Source organism: Podarcis filfolensis, assembly GCF_964270895.1.
Source record: "Podarcis filfolensis genome assembly, chromosome: 8".
Classification (NCBI taxonomy): Eukaryota; Metazoa; Chordata; class Lepidosauria; order Squamata; family Lacertidae; genus Podarcis; species Podarcis filfolensis.
In genome coordinates, this window is record NC_139611.1 from 83,185,423 (window position 1) to 83,199,139 (window position 13,717).

Below are 13,717 nucleotides of genomic sequence, written 5' to 3' on the forward strand. Positions count from 1 at the left end.
AAGGGGACACTTTTCAGAAATGGAGGGAAGCCTGGGGACAGGGGTGTCATTTCAGATCCAAGGACTGGCAGTGGAGGCAGCAAAGTTTAATAGCTTACTCTCTTGCAAAAGGCTTGCATTTTATGGTCGCTTATTGTGGGTTTTGTATTCCTCAAAATATCTGTAGTAATAACAACCATCACTCTTATTTTAAGCAAAGGGTTTGTCCCTTCAGCATCCCTACGCAGTACACAGGCCCACTGGAATTATTTATTTTTAAAAAGGCACCGTCTAGCAACCTTCCTCAGTCTAATGCCCTCCAGATATTTTGGACTACAACTCCCATCAGCTCCAGTGGAAAAATAAAATGGAAGGAACAAGGCGCCATTGTGACTCCATCTTAGGTCCCTTAGTTCCTTCCAGTTTCTCTGGAAAGTCAAATAAGAAGCCTGAGGGGAGCCGTGAGAGATAGGATGTTTGACCAAGGAAGGATCTTCATGTCCCACTTTCTGCTCTTCCCTTTCCCCATCTTGGCTTGAAGGCTCCTTAATTTGGGGCCTTTCTGGGTGTTTTTGCCCTTGTGGAGAGAGGCAAGGCCTCTGCGGTTGCTAACAACTGCTACAGGCGATCTCCCTGCCATTTTGAATCTTGCGGAGCGCTTCGTGAAAGAAGGGCCGAATCCAGCCCCCTGTGGTGGGAAAACAGTAATGGCAGGGAGATTAAAAAAACACACACACACCAAAAGTGTACCATAATATTTTATTGACCCAGTGCGTCTCAGATTAAAATTCTACAGAGGCGCTTAAAAGAGCACAATGCTCTAGAGCACTCGGCTTTCAAAGCGCCCCTGAAGAAATATGTATTTCAGCACATGCTGGACCAAAAAAAACCCCCACTTTTATTCTCGTACACCCTTGTGATTTCATCTCCTGCCATTTGTTCCTCTCAAACTGCCGAAATAGGCTTGTGTATGAACAGCCAGGGTGGCAGTGAGGCCTGGCAAGCTGTGTTTTTGGCTGGCCGTTTCAAAATGGCTTCCCTTTTGCTATGGGCAGGGGCTGCTAGGCCGAAGCAAAGGCCCGGCTTCCTTTGAGTTAATGACATGGTTGGCTTGTGCTGGCTGAGGCAAATATTCCCCAGACAGATGTCAATCTTGCCCATTAGTTGGTTCTTTTAAGGAAAGCGACCCATCTCTATGGCACCCCCTCCCATTAGAAACCAGATGGGCACCATCTCTGCCAGGTTTCAGGTTCCAGGCTAAAAACATCTGGATTTCAGGAGCCCTTTGTAACCGTAAATGCTGTTCTTGAGTGTTTCAGTCCGTTTTAAGTTTTGTATCTTGCATGTTTTATTTTTTTGTAAGCTGCTTTGAGACCCAGATGTGCTGAGAAGTGGGGTAGAACTTTTGATAAATACCGTATTTTTCGCTCCATAAGACACACTGTTTTCCTCCTAAAAAGCAAGGGGAAACGTGAGTGCGTCTTACGGAGCGAATGGCGCTGCGCAGAGAGGGAGAGCTGCGCAGCGCCCCTTCAGCAAAATGCCTCTCCTGGTTCTTAGCCCCTGCAGCCTCTTTGGGCAGGGGGAGCCTTCATCCCGCTGCCCTGAAGAGGCTTGGCGCGGCTATCCCAGAAGCCAGAACAGCCAGAGGCTATCCCAGAAGCCAGATCCCTCTTGCTGTTCTGGCTTCTGGGACTCAGAATATTTTTTTTCTTGTTTTCCTCCTCCAAAAACTAGGTGCGCCTTATCGCCTGGTGCGTCTTATAGAGCGAAAAATACGGCAAATACCTAAGGTCCTGTTGATGGGCCAGATTTAGGGTTGGCCATATGTCCTCTTTTTCCCCCAGGACATGCGTACCGTTTAATGTTTGGGTTCCATAGTTGCCCTGCGGATCTAGGAAGCTGAACGGGCTTAGAGAGGAGAAATATAAAAACGATGGTGCGGATTTCGCCTTGCATTAAATTCAGGAGGCGGAACCTATTGTGCCATTTGGCCGACCTATTTAATCGGACTCTATACTGTTACATCTAAGAATAGTAAGAGCCGTTCAACTCTGGAATCGTCTCCCTTGGGAGGTTGTGGTCACTCCTTCCTCGGAGGTTTTTAAGCAGAGGCTGGACGGCCATCTGTCGTGGATGCTTTAGCTGAGATTCCTGCTTTGCAGGGGGGGTTGGACTAGATGACCCCCGGGTGTCCCTTGCAATTCTATGATCTAGCCCTGTTTGCACAAGCGTGTGGTTTCCTTGGCACTTTGAAGTAAGCTGTGTCTCTTTGCAGGCATTCGAAGGATGAGAAAGGACTACAAAGGGAGATAACGATACAGAGATACAAGCCAAGGTTTATTGGTAGTGATACCGATTCAATCCAAAATAAAATAGGTAAGTTCCATTTTCAGCAATGTAACTTCACTGTGCCTATTCCCCCCCCCCCCCATTTTCTTCTGGGTTACGCTCTTATTTTTGTTTTTGTTAATTGTACACTGTGATTGGGCTGCCTTTTCCGATTCGACTTTGGAAGGGTGGCAGAGATCTGATTGACATAGCTGTCAAGCGTCCCTTATTTGGCGGGACAGTCCCTTATCCCAGCGCCATGTCCCGCTGCTGTCCCTTATTGATGATGTCCCTTAAATAAGCTACTGAAGGTAATGGGGCCCTTTCTATGTCCAGCCGTGCTTTGTCAACAACAAATTGTTGCTGTTTTTTTGTGTTGAATATATGCTATATGGTAATTTATAGGACCTAATAGGTATCTAAAGCCATTTGCACGCAACAAAATATGTATTTTATCAAAGTAATTGTTGATCCCTTATTTTGGTTGCTGGTTCCTTATTTTCGAGGCTGCTAGTCCCTTATTTTCAAATTTGTAAGTTGACAGCTATGCTGATTGAGTATCTGGGCACGATAGTGGCAGGTTTTATTTTTTAAGTTTACACCCGCTATTTCTGCTCTGCAGAGGTTGTTGTTCTGCAGAAGGGGTTGTAGCTCAATGGTACAGCATTGGCGTTGCGTGCAAAAAAAGGGCCAGATTCAACCCCTGGGATGTCCCTGTGGGGCTGTGGGAGAATCCTGTCCCAAATCTTGAAGAAGTGCTGTCTGTCTGTGTTAGGCGAACAGTGAGCTGGGCCTGACGAAGGCAGCTTCACTCATTCCCACCCTCAGCCCTGGAAGATCGGGGGAAGTATGTGTTAAAAATAAATAAATATTTTCGAGGTCTTAAATACCGGGAGCCAGGAGCCTTTTGTTGCTTGTGCCACCAGATCAGAGTTATAAATTCCTTGCTAGCGGTGGGATGGCGTTGCGGGGGGGGGAGGGGGGGACCCTGAATACCGTTTTGTTTTAATTATCATGAATACCGAAAAGAAAAGGAGAGACAAACACACTTGGAAACAAACACCCCCTCGAATTGTCTCTAAAGTATGATATATTAAATCAGCTCTTACCCTTTTTCCCAACAGAAAGCACAAATATTTAAATATATAAAGCCACTTTTTCTTTTCTTTTAAAAAAAGAAGAAGATAGATGTGAACTATATTTTCCCTGCTCCTCTTCAGGCTGAGGCCTAAATTGTCTTTGGGGTAACCAAACCCGTGTGTGTGTGTGTGTAACAATGGAGTCCTGCCACGTATCATTCTGACCTAAACGGGTGGGTTTGAGAATCTCAAGACAAGAGTTCAACCGTTGACTGTAACATCTGCGTTGAGACAGGAAAGTCCAAATGTTCTGGGCCAAGGGATGGCTCCCCAGTTTGCAAATTTCCATTTCTCTGCCCCTTTTTATGTATTCCTGGACACCCATCCAAGCTCCACTCCTGGAGATATATCAAGCATCTTTAGTCACCATAAAATTCAGAGTGGGGTCCACCATTTTGAGGTGGTGGGGATCTGCCATGGGTGCGAACCCATGCTGAAGTATAGATGACTCCATCCATGGCCTTTATCACCCAAGTGGCCATTGGTTGGTGGCCCAAAGGTGCGTGAGCTTGTTCTTCCTTGCTTTTCCGTGGTCATGATGGGCAAGTGAGTCCATTGACACGGAAGGCCGCCAAAGGAGCTCTGGACCGCTATGAGGCAATTTCGGTTTTGAGGTCTGGAAAGCGTAATGATTCGTCAGAGAGTCTAGTAGGTCAAGTCTCTGGTTGCTTTCTCTGTCCCACGGGCCACGATGCGATTGGATGGCGGTGGGAGAGAACGTCTCGTGGATGGTCTTGCTGGTGATGGCGGCACGAGGCAGAGCTTCTCTTGTTCCTTTGGCCCCCTCCTATCTCGCAACGACAACCTTACGAGGCGTTGAGCAAGGAGCGGCTGTACAGGCTCTGATAATAGGAGCCGGTCTCGCTGAGCGAAGTGGATGCCTCATAGGGGTGTTTGCCTTCCACCGAGTGTGGGGAGCTGTAGCCGCTGTAGGCCATGGCTTGCTCGTAGGACTTCAGGTCAATCTTGTGGTTCTGCTCCGTGGACATCAAGTTGGTGATGGAAAAGGGATGGTTGAAGTTGAATTGAGGGTCCATTTTGAGGTCGCTCGGGAGATCCAGGTTGGTAATTGAGGTGGCAAAGTAGTGGCTATTCATGGACTGGGAGATGGGGGCTGGCGAGGCCTCGGAAACTGGGGATGAGCCCTGACCCCCAGAACAATCGAGTTGCACCAAACCCCTTTGCTCCTCGGAGCCATGGGAGGTGTCTGAGTGGCCCGACTCTGCTCCTTCCGAGCCCGTGTTGGGACTCTGGCCTTCCTGAAGACCCTCAGGAATCTTGGACGCCTGCTCTTGGGCGTTGGAGCCTTTGGAGTTCGGCTTCTTGGCCTTGTCCTCGATTTTGAAACGTTTCTGCCTCCTCAGGTAACAGCCATTCTCAAACATGTTGCCCGAATTCGGGTGGAGGGCCCAGTAGGAGCCTTTGCCGGGCTTGTCCGGGGAACGGGCCACCTTGACGAAGCAATCGTTGAAGGAGAGGGAGTGGCGGATGGAGTTCTGCCAGCGCTGCTGGTTTTCGCGGTAGTAAGGGAAGAGGTCCATGATCCACTGGTAGATCTCGTTGAGGGTCAGCATCTTGCTGGGGGCCTGCTGAATCGCCATGGTGATGAGGGAGATGTAGGAATAGGGAGGCTTAGCGTGGGTCAGCGTGCGCCGGTACGACTTGTTGATCTCCTTGGGCCTGTTCATGCCTGACGGCGAGTAGCTTAGCGGGGCCATGGACTGGCCGACATTTTGGTAAGGCGACAGAGAGTTGAGTGTGGGGGCCTGAGCTCCCAGCTGAGTCAATACTGGGCTGACGGGAGACGCCACCGACGGGAGGCCCATCGAACTGGTGGCGTTGGTCAGTCCAGTGAGAGAAGGGCTACTCAACCCGCTGTTTGGATAAGGCATGTTCATGGAGCTGGGGGAAGTGAGGGGGTTCAGCGTCACGTAGGAATTAATCGAGTTCATAGGCCCTAAGCTGGACGTCATCGTGCTCACCGAAGGAAACACCTGTGGGAGACAAAAGGAGACGGTTACAGGAGAGAAGGAGCGTTCCCCAGGGAGACAAATGGCAAAGAAACGGTCCAACATTTGACGCTTTTGATAGTTACACAGCAGGCAGAAATCAAGAGGTAGAGCTTTTCCTGCCACTGAAGCAGACAGCTGCACCTGTTAAATTTGTCCTGTGCCACAGATGAAAAGATGTTGATGACAGAACAACCGCTTGCCCAAAGAATGGAGGGAAAAGACCATTTTATGGTAGGAAGTATAAAAGGAAGAGGGTCCACTTGCACCACTGACACAAGATATAAGAGAAAGGGGGATATTTCCTCACAGCGAAGCACACAAAGGGAGGTATTGCAACCTCTCCCTTTCCTTGTTCTGCTAGGGAAAAAATATAAAGATGGGCCACAAATAGAAGGAAGATCCGCCACCAGGCTTGCCACTGAAATTTTGGGGAAAGGAAAATATGAGGTGCACTTGAGAGTTCCCAGGTGAAACATCCCTGGTTAGTACCATCTCACAGGGAACAGAGAGTAGAAAATGCCCTCTCAGAAAGTTTGGGCTGCCATTGCTGAAGCTTTCTTCCATTTCAGACGAGGTGGGCTGGTGGTCCATGAGCCTGGTCATTTCCCCTTGGGGCGCCATCTTTGTTTACCAGTCCTTTATTTGCTCAAAGCCACTGAACCAGATGCTTCAAGGCAGCGAAGCAGCCCTGCTATTTACATAAGATAGGGACTTAATTGGCAAAACTATTGATCCTCGAGGATAAGTGAGGATCTGCTGCCAAGGGATGGGCGATACCAAGCAATACAGTTTGGTGCCACAGTCCTCACTGGCCATATGCCTGTCGTCTGTTGCTGTGGGTGACGGGAGCCATAAAATTTGTTCACGGAGCCTGTGCTGAAGGCCTTGAAAGGCAGCAGGAAGACATCGGTGGACCTGAACGGGTTTTTGTTTAAGAAAGGAGGCCTGCCTGAAAAAGCTAGAGTATTGGGTTTGCCTGGTAGGAAACCCAGATTTAAATCCCAGCTGAACCAAGAATTTCACTGAGATGAGAAGGCAAGGACCACTGCTCATTTGTTATCTGAGAATCCAAAGGGGACTCTTGGTCTATCAGCGCCAACCTTTGAGAAGCAGCAGAGAAGAGAATCCTTCTTAAAAACAAAAACAAAAATTCAATCTCCTTTATAGCGATGGTGACAGGGCGCTTAGCATTTAAAAAGAGCTTTTTGGATGCTCAGAGAGCATCACATACATGACCACAACAATACTTACATCAGACCTGTAAGGCAGTTCTTTATTACTACAGATGGCCAAGGGAGGGGTGGGGCTGAGAGACAATGCCCCCCCACACCTTTGAGCATTATTTAGCCCATGGGTAGGCAAACTAAGGCCCGGGGGCTGGATCCGGCCCAATCGCCTTCTAAATCCAGCCCGCAGACGTTCCAGAAATCAGCGTGTTTTTACATGAGTAGAATGTGCCCTTTTATTGAAAATGCATCTATGGGTTATTTGTGGGGCATAGGAATTTGTTCATTCCCCCCCCCCAAAAAAAAATATAGTCTGGCCCCCCACAAGTTCTGAGGGACAGTGGACTGAAAAAGTTTTCTGACCCCTGATTTAGCCATTTGTCTACTTCCCCACCCCATTCAAATTAGATTGGAATAGCCTCCATCCACATGTATCTGAATTTATATATGAGAAACAACTTTGGTCTTTCCTGTCCATACCAGCAAGCGTTCCCTTTTGTTTTTGCGCCTGCTTCTCATTGGTTGATTCAGTTTTGCCAATTAAGAACTGACGGGGCACGCATGCAGATAGCTGCGGCGCATGCAAAAGCACCCCGGTTGCGCAGTTATAAATTTGCTTGTGTTACTTTCTGGTTTTGTGCAAATCTGAGGGATAAACAAACGAACAACCCCTCCCCCCCCCAGGTTCGGGACTGGGAGCACACCATAAATAGTTATGAGTACGACTGGAAAAGAAATGAACGCATTGAGGAAGTAGCAGGCATGGAAAAGAGAGTGGCAGAAAGCGAGGGTTGCTCTTGTGTCGCCCCAAAACACGGACACAAATCGCCTGGAACCCTGAACGGAGCAGTTTGCAGCCTGGCTTTGCTCAGCTTATCGGATCATCCCCCTAATCGGGGAACCTGAATTTATGGAAGGAAAGCATTGAGGTGGGTGCTGCTTGGGGTGTGTGTGTGTGTTAACGTCATGTGGACTATGCAGATTCAATGAGAAACAGACATTAATCTACGGTATGGGCAAGCCTGGTATGGCTAGCCTAAGGTCCACCTAGTTAGCCGAGGTGAGATTTCAACTGGGGATTTTCCTGGCGTGACACTGTTTGGCGCTACACTATTCAGACTGGTTCCGCCTTCCATTCCTTGGAATAAAGCAATCCACCCAAATGTTTGTCTAACAGCCTTCTGCAACCTGTTTTATTGCTCCACCCTCCCAGTTATGGGTGGTGGAGCAGGCGGGCTGTTCTATTGGTTCACCGCCCTTAGAAAATTCCTGGTTATGCGGTGTGTGTGTTGCAGAATGTGGGGCAGGGTCACCACCACTTGAGGGGCTTTTAGGAGAGGCAGGTGGAAGAGCCTTTAGTGGGGCTGGTGGTTTCTCCACACTGCCTCATCATTCCCAGTCTGATTTGGGGGAAGAGGAAGTAGAGGAAAAGCCACTGTTCTGTTCTCATGAAAGCTCCTTGTGTGTGACTTGAGGACCAGGGAGGGTCAGAAATGTTACTCTTCTGTTGACCACATTATGCTCCCAGTTTACAGATTCTCACATGCAACTGCATGCAACCTGACATTGAAATCTGCACATTATCTACACATAAGCCCTCCTTTTCTGTTTTGAAGCTAACTGTGGATCAACGCTTCCACCAGCGTTTCCGCTAACCATTGTTTCCACTGAGCAGTTGTTCAAAGTGGGTCTGGAAACTGTGGTTTGGGCTAACAGAAATGGCAGTATAGACATAGCAATAATCATAATTAGTTCTGAAACTCAGTGGGAGGCGTGATTGATTGTGCAAGAGGGGAGGAAGATCCTAGGAGCCCATTCCTCGATCTCCTGAGCATGGTTTGAAGATGGGACAGAAAAAATGCAAGGAAATTTCCCCCCCTAAAAGCAATTCTACTTAAGTTTCCCAAGCAACAGCTAACCGTTTTGCAGAAAATGCCATCTGGAAATGTTCCTAAGATGTACAACACCATGCTTAGAGATGGTCAAGAAATACAACACACTGCCAATCAAACGCGAATACCTTGGGTCAAGGTATATGTAAAGTAAGAGACCTTGGAAGAACTTCTGGCCAGAGGAGCAAAAACCGTGACTGGTTTCAGAACGGGGCAATTGATTCCTGAATTTCGGAGTAACTGTTTTCACAACAGAGCTGGATTTTTGCACAAATATATGCATTTAATGGTAGGATAAATGTTAATTTGGAATTTGGGGCTGTGCGGCATTGTGCCTATAATTTATCTTCCTTCTGAAACGTCAGAAATGCCATTATTATTATTATTATTATTATTATTATTATTATTATTATTAGTGTCTTGGGTTCTTGTGAACTTGCACAGGACTCTAAGGGCTCTTCAGTGTGGCAGTTTGAAAATGTAATCCTGTATTCTCACCCTGGCCAACCAGATCGACGCCCATGAGGGAAACCCCGGGCTGGATCAGTGCACAATAACAACTCTCTCCTCCTTTGCCTTCCAGCAACTGGGATTCAGAATCATACCGCCCCATTGAACAAGCCATTGATAGCCTTTTATCCTCAACGAATTTGACTAATCCTCTTTAAAATCCATCTGAACTTGTCTGAAAGTTCCATTGTTTAACTGCATGAAAAAGCACTTTCTGTTATCTGTCCTGAACCTTCCGACGTTTGGCTTCGTTATGAGAGAGGGAGAAAAAGTTTCTCTACAAAAAGTGGTTCTCATTTAGCTAATTACTGAGGACCCCCTCCCTGTTTTTCAAAAGCCCAGCCACAGGACCCCCTAATTTTGAAAAAAATGATAATTCTATGGTACTAGATTCAGGTAGGTAGCTGGGTTGGTCTGACACAGTCAAAATATATTAAAAAATAAAAAAATTGTCCAGTAGCACCTTAAAGGTAAAGGGACCCCTGACCATTAGGTCCAGTGGTGGCCGACTCTGGGGTTGCGGCGCTCATCTCGCTTTACTGGCCGAGGGAGCCAGTACAGCTTCCAGCGAACCAGAGCAGCGCATGGAAACGCCGTTTACCTTCCCGCCAGAGCGGTACCTATTTATCTACTTGCACTTTGACGTGCTTTCGAACTGCTAGGTGGGCAGGAACTAGGACCAAACAACGGGAGCTCACCCTGTTGCGGGGATTCGAACAGCCGACCTTCTGATCGGCTCTGTGGTTTAACCCACAGTGCCACCCGTGTCCCAGTAGCACCTTAGAGACCAACTAAGTTTGTTCTTGGTATAAGCTTTCGTGTGCATTACCTCTGCATATATATTTTTTGAACAAAATGTGGGGTAGCCCCTAATAAGCAAAGGATTCTAGGAATACTAAAAAAAAGGGGGGAGACTAGGGCTAAGAGATATCTGTTTTTCAACATCATGGTGTATCAGCAGCTAAACATCTTGATGTTCTGAAATTGGAGATCAGGCGTGGGGATGAAGGAAGGAGCCGAAGGTTGGGCGGGTGGGAAGAGGAGAGGAAACTGAGTCACTTCCACAACATGGTTTGAGTGGGAGGGGATGGGGGTGGGGGGGTAGGCCTGGGCGATATATCACTACAGTGGTACCTCGGGTTAAGTACTTAATTCATTCTGGAGGTCTGTACTTAACCTGAAACTGTTCTTAACCTGAAGCGCCACTTTAGCTAATGGGGCCTCACGCTGCTGCACGATTTCTGTTCTCATCCAGAAGCAAAGTTCTTAACCTGAGGTACTATTTCTGGGTTAGCGGGGTCTGTAACCTGGAGCGTATGTAACCTGAGGTACCACTGTGCCTTGGTTGTCGAACGGCTTGGCTCCCGAACAAATTGGCTCTCGAACGCCGCAAACCTGGAAGTAAGTGTTCCAGTTTGTGAACGTTTTTTGGAAGCTGACCGTCAGATGCGACTTCCGATTGAGTGCAGGAAGCTCCTGCAGCCAATCGGAAGCCGCGTCTTGGTTTTTGAACGGTTCCGGGAGTCGAACGGATTAAGTTCGACAACCAAGGTACCACTGGATGTTGCCCAGGGCCGGTATGAGGGGCAGACCACGGTGGCTGCTTCACTCGGTGGTGTATTGCTGGTGAAAATGGGGGCAAAACAAGCCGCAGCGAAGACAGTGGTGGTTTGACACCGGCTCCTTTCTGACATTGTGATATACCGCCACACCACGGTGTTTAGCTGGCGGTTTGCTCTGCCAAAGAGAGGGAAAGGCAGCGCCTCACATTCAGCTGCCCTGGTCTCCCTCGGCGTGAAGGGAGGCAGTTCAGATCAGATCAGCAGGGTTATCGGCGGAGATCATTGTGCGATATCGGCGGCACCTCAAAATCGGCTGCTCTGCCCTCCCTCGCGTGAGGAGCAATACAGGGTTAAAATTGTTATCATGGTGTGATTTCGAAACCGATTTTGGGCCAGCATACAGTGGTATCTCAGGTTAAGTACTTAATTCGTTCCGGAGGTCCGTACTTAACCTGAAACTGTTCTTAACCTGAAGCACCATTTTAGCTAATGGGGCTTCCCGCTGCTACCACGCCGCCGGAGCCTGATTTCTGTTCCTATCCTGAAGCAAAGTTCTTAACTTGAAGCACTATTTCTGGGTTAGCGGAGTCTGTAACCTGAAGCGTATGTAACTTGAAGCGTATGTAACCTGAGGTACCACTGTATTGAATAATCACACAACACTAAAGCAGACCATAACATTCGCGATATTACTATGCAAAAATGTCAAAATTAGAGTTGGGGGCTGCAGACAAGAGATGGGGCCACGGACCCCCAGGCGTCCCTGGACCCCTAATTTGGATCCACTGCTCATGCTTACAGATTTTCCTCAGTGTCCACATTGTGTTGTCCTCATCAAATTGCTGCCCTGTATATTTTTTTTACACATTTAATCCAGATTCGCCTACTGTTTCCACCTTTCAATTACGAGGGTATCCAAAGAAATGAGAAATCAGGATTAAATGGGGAAGTAGGACAGCGTTTTGATGGCGATGTTGCCATGCAGACGCTGTGCAGAACTTGCGTGCGTGAGCAGTCCCAGGCATATATCCATAGGGGTGTGCCTGCAGGCGCCAGTGTGTTTGCCAATACTTCCTATCTCGCCCACAAAATATCTCAATAAATATCCCCTCAAATATCCACAGTGCGCAAGAGACGTGTCTGCCCTTCCTGCTCAATTGAAATTTGCCTTGGCTCGTCCTCTCCTACCTTGAACAGGCCCTTTTAAACATGCCCACATTTCATACTGGGGGCCAGGTGGGCGGCCCATGTGAGGCCACCCAGTGGCTTGGGTGCCCAGGTGGCACAAGCAGCAAAACTTTAGTGTGTGGAGGACAACCAGACCGTCTTCTCCCTGAACATGTAGCCCCCGACTAATAGATCATTTGAACCTATTTGAAAGAAAATCAGTGCGTACATTTGGGGGAATTGGGGCATCTTATGGAGCAAATAAGATGCGGGTGGCGCTGTGGGTTAAACCACAGAGCCTAGGACTTGCCGATCAGTAGGTCAGTGGTTCGAATCTCCGCGACAGGGTGAGCTTGCGTTGTTTGGTCCCTGCTCCTGCCAACCTAGCAGTTCGAAAGCACGTCAAAGTGCAAGTAGATCAATAGGTACTGCTCCGGCGGGAAGGTAAACGGCATTTCCGTGCGCTGCTCTGGTTCGCCAGAAGCGGCTTAGTCATGCTGGCCACATGACCCGGAAGCTGTACGCCGGCTCCCTCGGCCAATAAAGCGAGATGAGCGCCGCAACCTCAGAGTCGTCCGCGACTGGACCTAACGGTCAGGGGTCCCTTTACCTTTACCTTTATGGAGCAAATATTCCTCTGCTTCGGTTCTTCTAATGTTATTTTCTGACATCTTGTACTCTTTTATTGTTACAGTGGTACCTCGGGTTACAAACAGACTCCGCTAACTCGGAAGTAGTACCTCGGGTTAAGAACTTTACCTCAGGATGAGAACAGAAACTGTGTGGTGGCGGCAGTGGGAGGCCCATTAGCTAAAGTGGTACCTCAGGTTAAGAACGGTTTCAGGTTAAGAACGGACCTCCGGAACGAATTAAGTTCATAACCAGAGGTACTAATGTATTTGAATTTTTTTTGCCATTGCATTTTGCTATTGCGTCCCTCGCCGAGGCTAGATCCCCTGAAAGGCACGGGATAGAAATCTGTGAGGAGGCCAATGGCAACTCCGCGTTAAGTCATGGGGTAGAGAGAGAGCTTCCTTCTGTCCTTTAGCATGCAGTAAAACAGCACTTCACGAGCTTTCCAATTTTCCAATTGGCATGCAAACGTTTGCAATGTCCACACAAACGTCATTGTCCCATATTCCCTCCACCATTAAATCCGGATCAACCCTTTCTGGGCGGAAATCCAATAATAAAGAAAGACGGAAATCTGGTGTCAGCAGCTGATCCGCACTATGTGACCAACCCATTTACAATATGAAGTCCCCACCTGGAAGCACCGTTTGCCCTGCTGAGCTAGTTCTGAGCTAGACACCAAAGGTATGATTCAGTAGAAGCCAAACCACGCATGAGTTTGTTTTTCCATCGCTGGAACTCCTAGCACAATTTTGTTCTTCAAAAAGCAACCACGGCAGGGAGGGATGACTTGACTCCAAAGCTTTTTCCGATCACAGAAGACCAGTATATCATGTTGTTTGACTCTAAGGCACTTGCAACAACAGTCGACACAAGTTTGGCTCAGCCCTCACCAGCCTAGGGCAATCCAGATGTTTGGGACTACAACTCCCAGCTGTGCTGGCTGGGGCTGGTGGGAGTTGTAGTCCTAAATATCTGCAGGTTGCCAGGCCGGCGCAGGCTGCTTTTAGATGGTTTCCTACCTGATATTTCCTCCTGCGTCTCCTTTAGACCTGGCTTGGGTGTGTCTGCCTGTAACTTATTTTCCCCCCTGAGCCAAACATTGTAAACCCTTTTCAGAAAGAGCGAAGGAGATTAGCCTGCTCCCAGCCAAGGTTGCCTTCCTATTGTTTCTGAGAAGGCGAATGGCTTTTGAACCTTCTTTCATTATCTTGGATTAGAGGGAGCTATTTCAGGGCCGTCCAGCAACTTGCCTCTTCACGTGGC

At 48.2% G+C, this 13,717-nt stretch overlaps 1 protein-coding gene and 1 long non-coding RNA gene across 2 annotated transcripts in view; one reads left to right on the top strand and one right to left on the bottom strand.

Moving 5' to 3' along the window:
- Window positions 1-397: 397 nt before the first annotated feature.
- LOC310769200 lies at window positions 398-3,475 on the top strand. Its single transcript, XR_014551518.1, has 2 exons — window positions 398-672; window positions 2,258-3,475. It is a non-coding gene; the product is annotated as an uncharacterized lncRNA (long non-coding RNA).
- Window positions 2,299-13,717, bottom strand: part of FOXA3 (forkhead box A3) — a 35,973-nt gene continuing 24,554 nt past the window's right edge. The window contains exon 2 of the mRNA XM_083627605.1: window positions 2,299-5,443. Within this exon, the coding sequence (XP_083483731.1) occupies window positions 4,256-5,443 (1,188 nt within the window). The 3' untranslated portion in view covers window positions 2,299-4,255. The remainder of the gene's footprint in view (window positions 5,444-13,717) is intronic.